We start from the raw sequence: 14506 nt of genomic DNA, 5'->3' as shown, positions 1-14506 counted from the left end.
GGAAGCAGGCTCCCCGCTGAGCAGAGAGCCCGATGCGGGACTCGATCCCAGGACCCCGAGATCATGACCTGAGCCGAAGGCAGTGGCTTAACCCACTGAGCCACCCAGGCGCCCCTACTTTTATCATCTTTTTAAGAGAAATCCCTAGGTGTCTGGGTGGCTCAGTCAGTTAAGCATCTGCCTTTGGCTCAGGTCATGATCCCAGGGTCCTGACTCAGCGGGGAGTCTGCTTCTCCCTTTCCCTCTGCCCCTCCCCTGCCCATGTGCATGTGCTCTCTCTCTCTCTCTCTCAAACAAATAAATATTTTAAAAAAGAGAGAGAAAGAGAGAAATCCCTAGAAGTGGGATATTGGGTCAGGGGCCAACCTTGGACTTGGGCCTATATGAGGTACTGGGAGACTGGAGGAGAGACAAGTGACTTGGTCCCTGTTCTTCAATAGCTCAGTCGGCTTGAGGAAATGAAATCAGAAAAGGGAAAAGGAGATTTCAATAAATAGAGCCACACCTTCCAATAATTCCCTTTTATTATTTTTTTTATAGATTTTTATTTATTTGAGAGGGAGCGAGAGAGAATGATGGGGGAGAGTCAGAGGGAGAAGCAGACTCCCCGCTGAGCAGGGAGCCCCGACGACGTTGAACTCAATCCTGGGACTCCAGGATCATGACCTGAATAGAAGGCAGTCGCTTAACCAACTGAGCCACCCAGGTGCCCTTTTTTTTTTTTTTCTTTTTAAAGTCTCCCAGCATGGAGCCTAGCGTGGCTTAACTCACAACTTTGAGAGATCAAGACCTGAGCTGAGATCAAGAGTCAGTGTTTAACCGACTGAGCCACCCGGGCACCCCCAAATCTTCCCTTTTTGGAATGAACACTGTATATACCTGCTGCATCAGTGTGAAAGCTAATAACCTAAATGTTCAGCATTAGGGAAATGAATAAATACATGGCATTATGGTAATTTGGCGTCACCTTCAAGTAAAATGAAGAAAGCAAGGGTAAAACAATGTTTCACACAGTTTGTTATATTTGTAAAAATGTGGACATACATGTGCTTATACATATATAAACCTGCACTGTGGACTATGGTAGCCACTAATCCCATGTGGCTATCGAGCGCTTGAAATGTAGCAAATCTAAGTTGAGATGTGCTGTGATTATCAAATGCACCAAATAAACAAACAAACAAACAAACAAACAAATAAATAAATAAATAAAGGTATCTAGTGCGCCTGGGTGGCTCAGTCAGTTAAGCAGCTGCCTTCTGCTCAGGTCCCAATCCCAGGGTTCTGGGATTGAGCCCCACATCGGGACCCTTGCTCAGCGGGAGCCTGCTTGCCCCTCTCCTTCCCACTTGTGCTCTCTTTTGCTATCTCTGTCACTATCTCTCTCTCTCTCAAATAAATCAAATCTTTTAAAAAAGTATCTAAAATATCTAATAATTCCTATATTGATAATATGTGGAAATGATAATATTTTGAATATTTAAAGTTTAATAAAATATTAAAATGTCAGGTGTTTCTTTTCCATTTTTTTTTTTTTTTTTGACAGAGAGAGATCACAAGTAGGCAGAGAGGCAGGCAGAGAGAGAGAGAGGGAAGCAGGCTCCCCGCTGAGCAGAGAGCCCGATGCGGGCCTCGATCCCAGGACCCTGAGATCATGACCTGAGCCGAAGGCAGCGGCTTAACCCACTGAGCCACCCAGGCGCCCTCTTTTCCTATTTTTTAATGTGGCTACTAGGAAATTTTAAATTAGGTATGTGGCTCATATCTGTGCCTCCCCATTATGTTTCAGTTGCCCAGGACTGTCTCCAGACTATCTCCAGAATATCCAAGAGACTCATATTGGTGGCTGCCTCTAGGCAGGGGTCCTGAAGGTTTGTGTAGAGTGGGAGACTAGACTTTTCAATGCTGTTTTGCACCATTTGAATTTTCTCCTTTGTTTGAATTTTTGGTACCATGACCCAATTTTTAAAAACCACTTAACATGTCACAAAGCATGACAGAAAAGGCACTAGAAAAGTGAGTCCCACAAAGAAGATGCTGTGCAGCAATAGGCTTAGAGAAGCAGAAGGATTTTGCAAACATGTGATAATTTTCTCTTCTTTTCTGCCAGGGCACTGGGGTCACACCAGACCCGGTTAAGCAAGCCCAGAGCTTGATATGTACAATCCAGAGCCCGGGTATTCCTTTTATGGGGAGTGGAGCTTTCCCCAGCCCAGAACTATCATTGTAACCAAGACCTGGCTGGATGGGAGGAGTCAATCCTCATGATATGATTGCAAATATTTATTTTAGCTTATTTTTGTTGATTAGCTTTTTTTTTTTTTTTTTTTTTTAAGATTTTCTTTATGTATTTGAGAGAGAGAGAGAGAGCATGAGAGGGGAGAAGGTCAGAGGGAGAAGCAGACTCCCCATGGAACTGGAAACCTGGCATGGGACTCAATCCGGGGACTCAAGGATCATGACCTGGGCCTAAGGCAGTGGCTTAACCAACTGCACCTTTTCTTACTTTCTCTCTCTCTCTCTTTTCTTTCATTGAGCACATAATCTGTGATCTAATTGGCAAAAGGAAATTCAGGAAGATACACAGAGCTGATGTATGGAATGCTCTGGAATGACCCCTCTGTGATCCTGGCCTCTCATTGGACCAGAGGTGACCTGAGTGTGGAATTTGAGAGGATTCAAGAGTGTAATACTCCCCTTCCTTTTGTTGGTCACACACACACACACACACACACACCTCCCCACACCCTGTAGAAGTGTGTGTGTGTGTGTTGGATGGGAGTAATCCCTGCTGGGTTGATTTCGAAAATGCAATCCCTCAGTTTTCTTTCTGGTCTTCGAGGTGGGAAGCCTCACAGACGGTCTCCTCGATCACTCACCCTGCTCCCCAGGACAGTCACATCCTGGGCTGTGAGTAGTGGCTGGAGGTTGGGAGCTGGACCCTTGATCCAGTTGGATGAACCAGGAACGTACCTGAAACCTCAGCCCTGTCCAGCAGGAAGCACAGCACCCGACACATCACAGAAGCTGAACAAAATGTTGGGAGAAGGAAATGTCATGATCTGCATGCTCAGTTTAAACTAGTGAAAGATTCAGTTTCCCTGGCCATCAAAGAAACGTCAACTAAATAGTGTGATGCCATTGACCTCACTTTAGCCAAACCCTCAGTGGGCATGAGATAGTTCCATAACTTGGTTCTGAGGTGGAAGCCACCTTCTTTGGTTCCAATCGCCAAAACCTATGGCTAGGTTAGCCATTAGAGCCTCCTCTGAGGCTGTTGGAGAAAACTGGACCCCTTGGGGTCACAGATAACCTGGGGCCCCATGAGTTACACGGGACCCCCACCTCCGGTCTACCTCCTGTGAGGGTTGGGGGAGGCTCCGCTTGGCAATTACGCTTCACCGACACTCCGCGCTGCGGGTCGAGCGGGCAGGAAGGCTTCAGGAGCTCCTGGGGTGAATTTCTGCTTTGCCACTTGCCCCGTGTGACCTTGAACGAGCTAATGAAGTTTTCCACGCCTCAGCGCCCGGGTTGGTAGAGTGGCGAACACAGTCCGCACCGCGTAGCCGTGTCTGGCAAACTCCCGGAGTGGAGCCTACTGGTGGGTGTAGGTGATGTTAAATCGGGGGGGGGGGGGTGTCCCTGGGAGACCACCCTAGAGGCTGTGGCTTCCTCAGGGACCTTCTCCGCCGGGGATAACTCCAAACACATCCCGAGAAGCAGAATTTGGGCAGCCAAGATCTGGAGTCCAGGCTGGGGCGGCGGGGTGCGGCGCGTGGAGGCTTAGGCGAAACCCCCAGCCCTTAGCCGGGACCAGATTCGGGAACTGGGCTGGGCCGGGCTGGTCAGCCTCCGCGCCTTTCACCCCGCGGGCCCCGCCTTCGGTCCCGCCTTCTCCTAACCCGCGCCCCCATTGGTGGCGGCCGGCGGCGCGGCCGCTGTTATTTTTCGAATATATAAGGAGGTGGAGGTGGCAGCTGCTGCTTAGAGGCTTCCCGGACTGGCGGCCGGTCCCTGCGTCCCTCCACCCCGCCCCACCCTCCCCGCTTCCCTCTCCTCCCTCGCTCCGACCCCGTGGCTCTTCCTCCCTCCCTCCCCCACCCCGGGCCCGCTCCCCACCTCGCCCCGGCCAGCTGTGCGATGGAGCTGCCCCCACCGGAGCCCGCGCCGGACCCGGCTCTCAGTCCGGCGGGAGTGCGGGGTGGTACCGAGCGTCCCAGCCACCTCCTGGGCCTCCAGCTGGGAGCTCATGGCCTCGTGGGGTCCCCGGAGCGCGCGGCTGCTTCCTCGCCGGTCACCAGCCTGACCCAGACCATGCACAACCTCGCCGGGCTCGGCAGGTAGGACGCCCGCGCACTGCGATGCTGGGTGTGGGGTGTTGGTCCCGGGCCTCCCGTGGAACCCGGCGTGGGAGGCAAATCTGGGAAGCGGAGTGGGGAGGTGTCCTGGGTAGTGCCTACTTCAGGGACCCGGGACTACGGCGTGAGGCCAGGTCTGTGCTGCGCACACTCTCGAGGTGACTTGCTGTTGGCAACACAAGACACTGGAGTTGGGACCACCGGTCCCATTCCCCCCCACTCCCCACCCCTGCCTCCCGCGTGCCTCCACCACGCTGGCTCCCTACTGTCTGCCCTTATCCACTATTTTGCCGAGCCTGGAGTGGGAACTTGAGGGTGGCAGAGAAGGCTGATTCCCTTCTGTCCTTGCCCCTGCTCCCTCCACCCCCAGTTCTTTCCTGAGGTTAAGGGGTTAAACACTGGTCCTGCTTCCTGAGCAGGAGAAACGTCAACTAAATAGTGTCCAGGCTGGGTTGCCCTCAGCAGCAATGCAGACCTAAGTCTTGCCCTGGCTCCAAAAAGGCTTGTGGATGGATAGGGGCCTGAGGAGTCCCCAGGAAGACCCTCCAGGGCTACTCTGCTGCCCTGCCATCCCCAGAATGGCCCTCAACCCACCTCCTTGCTCTTGCCCTGGGCTCACCTCCCCCTGAACCCAGGAGGACCTTTCTTAATCAACAAAGAAAAGCTATTAGTGCCTCTGCAGAAAACCTGAGAAGAGGGCAGGCCCTCAGAGCCCTCCCTGGGGCAGGGGTGAGCCCTTCAGAGGTGGGCAGGGGTGAGCCCTCCAGAGGTGGCTGGTGGGAACATGGATGGGCCAGCTAGCCCTTGAGCCCCACATTGACGTTTCTCCTTCCCTGGGACCCTGTTGCCTTCCCAGTGAGACTCCAAAGCATCAGGCAGGCAGCCTGCTCTCATGCCTGTCCCTGTCCCGGCGGCGGGCATCTGAATCCTCCCTGTCCTCCCAGTCCTCTGAATCTTCTGATGCAGGTGAGGCTCAGGGGTACCATGGGGCTTGCGGGGGGGGGGGGGGGGGCGGTGCTGAGTCTCTCCACTTCACTGCTGATCAAACTAACATCTTCCCCACAACCTGGTGGGCCCAGGAGCCTGCAGCTGCCCACCTCTGGTGGGGCTCCCCACATCCAGCCCAGATGGGCTGAGCGGGTGGTAGGGTGGGGCCCTCTTGGGGAGATGAGATCTTACCTATTTAAAACCAGGCGCCAAAGTCCCTGAACCACAGCCCCAGCTGGGAGGCATTAGGGTTGAATGTTGGTCATTTTATAATGTTCACTTGCCTTCAGCGGTAACCTTTTCTTTTAAAAGTTACTATCTCTTCTAGAACAAATTAAACCAGCTTAAGAAAAATGCTTAGCAAAGTTTTGGCTTAAAGCCTGTACAGCTGAGGGGCACCTGGGTGGCGCAGTGGGTAAAGCACCTGCCTTTGGCTCAGGTCATGGTCCCAGGATCCTGGGATCAAATCCCACATCAGGCTCCCTGCTCAGCAGGGAATCTGCTTCTCTCTCTCTCAAATAAATAAATTAAATATTAAAAAATATAAAACGTATACAAGGGAGTTTCTGTAGTAAGGAGGGAGTAGAGCCCTGCCCAATTTGGGGGGCAGTGTATTAGCCCTTGGTGTTCATGGGCAGGGTTTTGTTTCATTTTTTTAATGTATCAAGATCTAAACTAGAAACAGTTTTTCCTCTCTCTGAACAGAACTGGGACATGGTGGGGGAATGTGTGCAGAGGATGTCACTACTTTCAAACCAAGGTGCTCTGTCCCCCCAGGTCTGTGTATGGATTCTCCCAGCCCCATGGACCCCAAGATGGCAGAGCGGACGTGAGTAAAGGGATCCCCACTACCAAGGAGTTGGCGCCTACCTTTGAGAATCCTAGTTTCAGCATACACCCACCAGGGAAAGTCTGGGAGAGTGGCCAGTCCCCTTCAATCCACATGTGGGGGTGACCTTTTGATCTCCCAAGTCCTGAGATTCTGCTTCCTGTCTCAGAGCAGGGTCTGCTCCCACAGGAGCAGCTGAGTGTGGGCTCAGAGCCAGGTGGTGGAGATAGAGGCTTATGGGAGCACTGGATACTTCAGCAAGCCCCTGGCCTGTGAGAATACAGGTCTGGTGTATGTCCCTTTTTTCTTTTGCTTATACACATCATTTTTTTTTCTATGAAACATCACAATTTTAAAATATGGTCTAATGAATTCAAAACCTTTAATTCACTGTAGGCCAAACAGAAACAGTTGTGACAGGTTGATTCAGCCCTTGGCCATCCTATCAGCAACCTCTGGCTTCAGGGACACTTTCCTGCCAACCCCTGGACCAGGCCCTTTATGAGAGAGAGAGTGGTGAGGGAGTTGTACTCAGGATAGGTCCTTCCTCCTGGGTTGTGGGGCATGAGTAGTATCTTCTAGAGCACAGCTGTCCCTATCCAGCTGTTAGAGCCCTGGCAGGGAGAGCAGCTGCCAGGCATTAGTGGGGACAGCTGGGCATCCCCAGACTGGGCAGAGGGACTATGGCTTTGGGGTTAGGGCAGTGGCTTTCTTTCCTCCCACTGCCTTTGATCGAACTGGGCTGGGCTACAAGATTTGTTCACAAACAGGAAACAGGGAGAGAACTGGGTGGGGGTGGGGGGACTGCAGGTTGACAAGCCAGAACTGTCCCTGCTTTACTCCTGCAGCGTAGGCACAGATGGGAAACCAAGCCAATAAAATTCATCATTTCTAATGCCAGGTTATCTGGGTACAACCCCGCCCCAGCCCTGGGAGTCATGCCCCTAACACTAGCCCTCAGTGGTCCTCTCCCCCCGCCAACCTTTCCACCTGCTTTGACGGTTACAGTTTCTCAGAAAGAAGCATGTGTGTGTGTGTGTGTGTGTGTGTGTGCGCGCGCGCGCCTCAGCTCACATAGACACACAAAAGCCCCGCATGGCAGGTGGTCTCTGGTAACATAGCTAGGGGGTGGGGCCTATCTACAGAAGCTTGTGCCCCAGCCTCAAAAGGAACATCTGTTGGAATTCTTTGCCGGCTGGCCTCTTCTAAGGCGGGAGAAGGGGGTGGGATGGAGGCTTGGTCCTAGAAAATTCCATAGGAGGGAGGAGAGGATATGACCCTGAACATTTGTCACTAGGGGGTCTGGCATAGCACACTGTGGCTGATCCGGGAGCACACTAAACCAGGCCCCTCTCCCTGGGGGAGCTGGGACAGCCCCCACACAAGGGAAGGGAAGCTCAGTCTTGCTGGCATCCAGGCCCTGGAGATACCCACATTGTCAGCCACAGTCTGTCATCATGGGACGGATGGATGACTTTCCTGGCGGCCATATGGCCCCACTGAGGTGATTTGCATACAGGTGGAAGGCCTGTGGGCAAGCTGGCAAGACCGTTGCCTTGGTAGCGCCTCAGCCACCCTGTGACCTCCCCCAGCTGTCTCTGTTGCTCCATTCTCTGGGCCCTCTTCCATTCAGGGCAGGCTTCAAAATCTCAGGCTGCTTCTCCTCTCCCCCCTCCCCAATACCTGGACCCCTGAGAGTCCCCATTCTTCCCTCTCCTTTCTACTGACCTGAGCCCTGGCCCCAGGCCTTGTGGATGGAAAGAGGGGGCTGATGCTGGGGCTGGGCTTTGGGCTGTAGGGGGAGGTGGGCTGCATGGGACTTTTCTCTCTTCTAGGTTTGAGCAGGCCATCCAGGCAGCAAGCCGGGTCATCCGAAAGTAAGTGTCCCAGACTTCCTCAAGCAGGCTCTGGAGGTCCACCTACCCCAGGCTCTCACCATGCCCTCCACTGGATGGAGTAGGCATGGGAAAGGTGCTCTCCCATTGCCTTCCCCAGGGATGTGCAGGGATCTGTGCCAGAGGGCCATCCTGCATGCTCTCCTGCACGGCCCCCTACTCTCCAGCCCTGACGTCTCCCTGTTTCTTCCTGCAGTGAGCAGTTTGCCATTCGACGTTTCCAGTCCCTGCCGGTGAGTACCCTCTGAGGTCTGACACTGGAGGCTCAGGCCCTGGCCAGGCTGGAGGAGGGGCAGGAGGGATCTGGGGTCACCTCCCAGAGGGCAGACTTGAAACCGTCTGGTGTCCCTGGTCTGGCTGTGGGAGATGGGGTTTTGGAGGTGGGGGAGTCGGAGGAGGGACAGGAGAAGGTAGGGTCAGGGCTGGTGCCAGAGGAATAGAGCCTTCAGTCCTTCCTGCCCTACCTGGCTCTCTAGGTGAGGCTTCTGGGCCACAGCCCTGTGCTGCGGAACATCACCAACTCCCAAGCACCTGGCCGCTGGAGGAAGAGTGAGGCGTGTGGCCGAGCTGCCCGAAGCTCTGAGGAGGACAAAGAGAATGTACGCTTCCAGAAGGCTGGAGTGGGAGAACGTCAGGGGGATAAGGAAGAAGGTGTGCTGGGATGGTTCTCTGGCATTCGATGACACTCTTCCATGTTGCCCACAGGATGGATTTGTCTTCAAGATGCCATGGGAACCCCCACATCCCAGCCATGCCCATGCTTTGGCAGAGTGGGCCGACCGCAGGGAAGCCTTTGCCCAGAGACCAAACTCAGCCCCTGACCTGATGGTACACTGGGAGAAAGGAACCCTGCAGGGTGGGCTTTTGTGCAGTGTGGGCACCCCTGGAGGCAGCCTGGGTGGGGAGGAGGAGGGGGACCCTGAACCCAGCGGCAGTGGGAACCTTTTCTGTGCCTCAGGTCCCACCCCTGAGCAGTCTGTGGCTGTTCCCCCCCAACACAGTGTCTCACCCCCGAGCAAAAGATGGAAGTAGAGGAGCTGAGTCCCCCTGCCCGAGGCCGATTCTCCCTGACTGCCACCGAGGGGGCCTCCGAGGAAGATGATGGATTTGTGGACCTCCTGGAGAGCGACTTAAAGGTAACCAGCCTTGCCTCACCAGGCACTTGACCTCCCTTGTCCCGGGATCTCCCAAAAGAGGAAAGCCCTGATCTCCCGCCAGGAGAACATGACTTCATTCTGATGTCAGAAGAGGAATGCAAGCTGATGGAGTCATGGTGCAGCCTCTGGCCTAGCAGACTCTGGCCTACCAGAAACTGGCAGGTGGCTGAAGCTGCAGGGAGGGAGGGCGCTGCAGGACAGAGGCAAGGCCGGCCCTCCCTCATGGTCACATTTCTCAGCAAGTGGGGCCCTGCAGTTTCCTGGTTCTGGGGTATTGCCCCATGTGGCTATGCTGGAGGACCTGGGGCCTAAGGGGTTGGCCTTTGCCCGTGGGTGTGACCATCCTCTTGCTGATTTGGCCTCAGGATGACAAGACAGTACCCCCAGGCATGGAGAGCCTCATTAGCGCCCCACTGGTCAAGACCTCAGAAAAGGAGGAGGAGCAGGTGGGTCTCTGAGGGGCTGCCCCAGAACTGGGAGGGCTGGTAGGGGGGAGGGGGGAGGTACTCTGACCCCCGAACTGCCACCCCTGCCAGGACCTCATCATGTACAGCAAATGCCAGCGGCTCTTCCGCTCTCCATCCATGCCCTGCAGCGTGATCCGACCCATCCTCAAGAGGTTGGAGCGGCCCCACGACAGGGACCTGCCCACACAGAACAAGCGCAGGAGGAGCGTGACCCCTCCAGAGGAGCAGCAGGAGGCCGAGGAACCTGTAGGTGCCCTCCTGGGGAGGGGCTGGGCAGCTACTGTCCAAGTCCACCCCGCCAGCACACCTGGGCGGGGTTTGTGGCAGTGGGCAAGGTGCAGGGAGAGAGGTGGCAGCCACACAGGGATGCTGAGGAGCAGCCTGGCCCCTGACCCTGGTCACCATCTACCCCGCAGAAAGCCCGTGTCCTCCGCTCCAAGTCCTTGTGTCACGATGAGATTGAGACTATCCTGGACAGTGACCACCGGGAACTGATTGGGGATTACTCCAAGGTATGAGCAATGGGGACCCTCGGGAGGCTCGATCCCTAACTGTGTGGCCCCCTGAGCTCAGAAGCTGCTTTGGTACCTCCTCCCTCCATCCCACCCCTGGTTTTGTCCAGCACAGCTTCTTCTTTATTCTCACCTAGACTCCTCTCTCTGGCTGTCCTTGGTCTCCTGACTCTACTCCAGATCTGTCTGTGGTGTCGGTTGTGTTTCAACCTTGGAAAACATTTCCAAACTAATATCCGGCTTGGAACCTCCTCGGGCCTCATGCGGGGGCCTTGACAGAGTGTGAAGCAGGAGGTGGGGAGTTCATCTCTTCTGTTCCCTTCTGCATTTCCCCTTGGAAGGGATTGTTCCCTGGATGTCAGGCCCAAGAGGCGTCTCTTGGTTGCTATGAGAACCAGAGCTGAATTTGAAGGTCAAAGCAGGTGTGGCTTTCTGAGCTTGGGAAAGAAACTATCCTTTCTAGGCTCCTAGTCTTGCCAATTTCATCTTTTCTTCTTCTGCTGCTCCTTCTTCTTCCTCCTCCTCCTCCTCCTCTTCTTCTTCTCTCTTTCTCTCTCTCTCTCTCCTCCCCCTCTGCCTCTCTCAATCTCTCTCCCCTTCTCTTCAGGCTTTCCTTCTGCAGACTGTGGATGGAAAGCACCAAGATCTCAAGTACATCTCACCAGAAACGGTACGTGGGGGAAAGCCATTCTCCAGGCACATTTGGGATGGCCATTTGCCTGTTAGCTTTCCTTGGGGATGGGCTGTAAGGCCAGACCGGTGGTAGGGTTGGGGTCAGCCCCCATCTGCCAGCCTGACCTGCTGGGACCCACCTCTGTGGCCCACAGATGGCAGCCTTGCTGGTGGGCAAGTTCAGCAACATCGTGGAGAGGTTTGTGATTGTGGACTGCAGGTACCCCTACGAGTACGAAGGCGGGCACATCAAGGTGAGGCGGGCTGATGGGGACAGGCCCTGAAAGTTGGGGATGGCCAAGGGTGGATGTGCCATCCAGCCCCAGGGCTGTGGCCTGACCTCCAGCTCCTCTGGCAGACTGCCGTGAACCTGCCCCTGGAACGGGATGCTGAGACCTTCCTGCTGCAGAGCCCCATCACACCCTGTAATCTGGACAAGAGGATCATCCTCATTTTCCACTGTGAATTCTCATCTGAGCGCGGTCCCCGCATGTGAGTCTGCTAGCTAGTGTTTGCTCCTGACCTTCCTGCTCAGGCTTTGGGGTGCTGGAACCATCTGCTGCCCAAGAGGCCTGAGCCCAGCCCCAGCCCCCACCTAGATCTGGGCCTCTAGTCCCCTGGCACCCCAGAGCAGACGTTCACCCTCCCTTCCTGTGCATGGCACCCTCTCCCTACCTCCTCCCCATCCTTCCCATCAGGCCTATGTCCACCCTCCATCCATTGTCACCACCCCTCCCCTCTCAAGATTTGCTTCCAAGTCTCCAGCAGTGTCCGTAATATCCAAGGGCCCTGTCCCTCAGCTATGCAGAGCCTTCCAGGGTTTGACTGATCTTTCTGCTCCCCGACTCTCGTGCTCACCAAGTCTCATGCGGACCTCCTGAAAAGATCTCTCTAATTCTGTCCACTTCTCTCTGTTATGCTTCCCCTTCTCTGTCCAGGTCCGTTATCTCTAACAAAGATTATGAACTGCCTTCTAGAAACAACTCCCTTGATTTACCTCCTTCCTTCCATCTCTCCAGCCTCCTCTGGTTCCCGTAGCCAGACGATTTAAAAGCATTCTTATGGCTGACATTCCTGCACTCAAGCCTTCTGTGGCTCCCCAAGGCCCACAAAAGACTGGGTGCAAAGAACAGGTCTCCTGAGGTATATCCTGCCCTACCACCCAGCTCTGACCCGCACGCCCCTGCTGGTCGCAGGTGCCGTTTCATCAGAGAGCGCGACAGAGCTGCCAACGACTACCCCAGCCTCTACTATCCTGAGATGTATATCCTCAAGGGCGGCTATAAGGAGTTCTTCCCCCAACACCCGGTACCATGGGGAGGGGCGCGGCTGAAGCCTTCCTGGGAGGGCTGGACTGCAGGGAAGGGCTCGGTCAGCCTGTGGCCCAAGGAGAAGGGAGGTTTCCTCGAAAAGTTCCCCATCCCCCCATATTGACGGACCCTCCCATCCTGCCCTAGACCTTCTGTGAGCCCCAGGACTACCGGCCCATGAACCACGAAGCCTTCAGGGAAGAGCTGAAGACTTTCCGCCTCAAGACCCGAAGCTGGGCTGGGGAGCGGAGCCGGCGGGAGCTCTGCAGCCGCCTGCAGGATCAGTGAAGGGCTGGTGCCAGTCCTGCCTGCCTCCTTTGCCTTGCTGCGTGGGTGCCGGCCTCCCAGGGGCCTGTGGGGCTGAGGGTCTGCTCGAGGCCCCAACTGCCCTCCAGGGGAAAGACCGTGAGGGTGTCCTGTCCATCTGCACCCAGCCCCAATCCTCATGTCTTGCTGCAATCATATTCCACATCCTCACACGGCCTCTACCCCAGCCCAGCCCCAGGGAGAGCCCAGCCTGTTGACTTGGTGAAACTGGATTAAGTCCAGCTCAAAGGAAGTATTTTGTGTCCCACAGGAACATTTTTGCTTTTTCTCCTTCCTTGTTTGAGTTAACCCTTTGTCTTCTTGTGTCCAGAAAAGCCGCCCTCTTTCCCAGGGGCTCTGTTTGTTTGTGTCTAGGAGAAAGCAACACCTTGGCCCCACCCCCCCCCCCCCCCCCCCCCCCCCCCATGGGCCAAAGCAGAACCCCTCCCTGCCCCGGGGCGCTGGCACTCCTGGATGTGTCTGTCAAGATTCCTTTCTCTTCCTCTTTCCCATCCTTCCACTTGAACACCTCTAGCACAAACAGAAGCTCTTACTCTTTCCTGTTTCAGTGTTACCTGCTTGCTTGTCTCCTTCGTCTGATTTGGTGCCCATCTCGGGAGATGCATGGGCTCGGATCCCGGCTCCTCTCTCCACTTGGGGTTAGAGACTCCAACCATTAATTAGCCACTCGGCCCTGGTTTCTGATGCCTCAGAAAGGGATGACCTCCTTGGGGGGGCCGTTGGGCAAGGGCTAAGGTCTGCAGCTCAGCCCCCACTGCTGTGAACCCCGGGGTCCGATTGGTCAGAACTTGCTGCTCTCTTGTTGTGCGTGGACGGATGGATGAATGGATGGATGGCAGATGGATGGAGAGCCAGAGATGCCCAATGTCCAGCACACACAAATGGCTGAGTGGAAGCATTTCAGTGAGCGTGACCGCCTGCGGCAAGAACGGATGTGTGTCAGTCTGTGTGGACAAAATCTTTACATGTTAAGCTTTGGAGTTACTCAAGACAAAATGTTGTGGAAGCTGCAAAGCCAAGGACAGAGCCACGTCTGGATTCTGAATCTCAGGACGTGTGGAGGGCTGTGTTTGAAGAAGGCCCTGTTGACTCATCTGTCCGGGCCTTGGGTCAATAAAGCACCGAGCAAGTGGAGTAACCTGCCTCATGTCCTGTGGGCCTCTGACAAGACCGTGGCGCACCCTGAGGGCAGGATAGAGTGAGGGCAGGTCAGCAGATAGGGCTCCAATTCCCATACCTTGCTCTTCACACTTCCTCCCTTTGCAGCTGTTGCATCGTCAGGAATTTTCTTCCCCCATCTTTTATTCACCCTTCGAGACTCCATTTCAAAGGTCGCCTCCTCCCAGAAGCCTTCCTTCCTGCCCCATCAGAGAAATGACTTTCTTCTCTGTACACTCAGCACCCAGCAGAGGTTCTACCAACTGGGAGATGCCAAGTTCAAGATCAAGAGAGTGGAAAAGGGCCAGTCTGGGAGAACCAGTCCCAGGCCCAAACCTGGGATCTTGGGAAATTCCCTCAGAATACCCCTGCAGGCGACCTCCTCCCCTAGATGTGAGTCTGTGATTGTAGGACCTCCTTTGAACAAGTAAGGTAATGGCCTGATACAGAGTACATACAACATGTCAGGCACCATTACCACTTTGTCGAAGTTCATCTACCTTCTGAACTAGGTGGTGCCAATGATTGTTGGCTCCATTTTGCAGATGGGAAAATGGAGGCGATTTCCTACCAGAGCAACAAGAGACTCTAGATTCCTAGGCTGAGTCTAAATGATGCTTGCCCTGTCTCCAGCTTTTCTCCCAAGATTCTTATGCCCAAAGGTTGGGGCTTACCCTCCAACACTCCTCCCACAAGGGCACAATGGCTGGGGAGGGGGTGTTGGGGTATGGCTTTGATGGTCTGGGGATACTGGGCCTTTGCTTAGGAAGAGAGGGGCTTTGAGAGCTCCAGAAGCCCTCTCCATTGAGCAGGCAGCTGATACCAAGGATAACA

The 14506-nt window shown here is 54.8% G+C and overlaps 1 protein-coding gene and 1 long non-coding RNA gene across 3 annotated transcripts in view; both read left to right on the top strand.

Annotated features, from left to right (window-relative positions):
- The window catches only part of LOC132022680 (uncharacterized), a 6597-nt gene extending 4277 nt beyond the window's left edge, over positions 1-2320 (top strand). The window contains exons 3-4 of one of the 2 annotated variants that reach the window (XR_009405668.1): positions 541-706; positions 1790-2320. This is a non-coding gene — a long non-coding RNA (uncharacterized LOC132022680). Of the gene's footprint in view, positions 1-540; positions 1372-1789 lie in introns of those variants that run through there. The other variant, XR_009405667.1, reaches the window with a different exon arrangement.
- Positions 2321-3367: 1047 nt separating this feature from the next.
- Positions 3368-13648, top strand: LOC132021760 (M-phase inducer phosphatase 2). Its single transcript, XM_059406610.1, has 16 exons — positions 3368-4340; positions 5215-5324; positions 6123-6174; positions 8010-8051; positions 8266-8302; positions 8546-8668; positions 8775-8897; positions 9071-9205; positions 9592-9672; positions 9763-9939; positions 10110-10205; positions 10813-10875; positions 11033-11131; positions 11236-11369; positions 12074-12185; positions 12335-13648. Exons 1-16 carry the CDS (start codon positions 4141-4143, stop codon positions 12473-12475), a joined length of 1725 nt encoding a protein of 574 aa, XP_059262593.1. The 5' UTR covers positions 3368-4140; the 3' UTR covers positions 12476-13648.
- The last annotated feature ends 858 nt before the right edge of the window (positions 13649-14506 follow it).

This window comes from Mustela nigripes, chromosome 7 (genome assembly GCF_022355385.1).
Source record: "Mustela nigripes isolate SB6536 chromosome 7, MUSNIG.SB6536, whole genome shotgun sequence".
Classification (NCBI taxonomy): Eukaryota; Metazoa; Chordata; class Mammalia; order Carnivora; family Mustelidae; genus Mustela; species Mustela nigripes.
The sequence above is the reverse complement of the archived record's forward strand: the minus strand, read 5'-3'. Positions and strand labels throughout refer to the sequence as shown.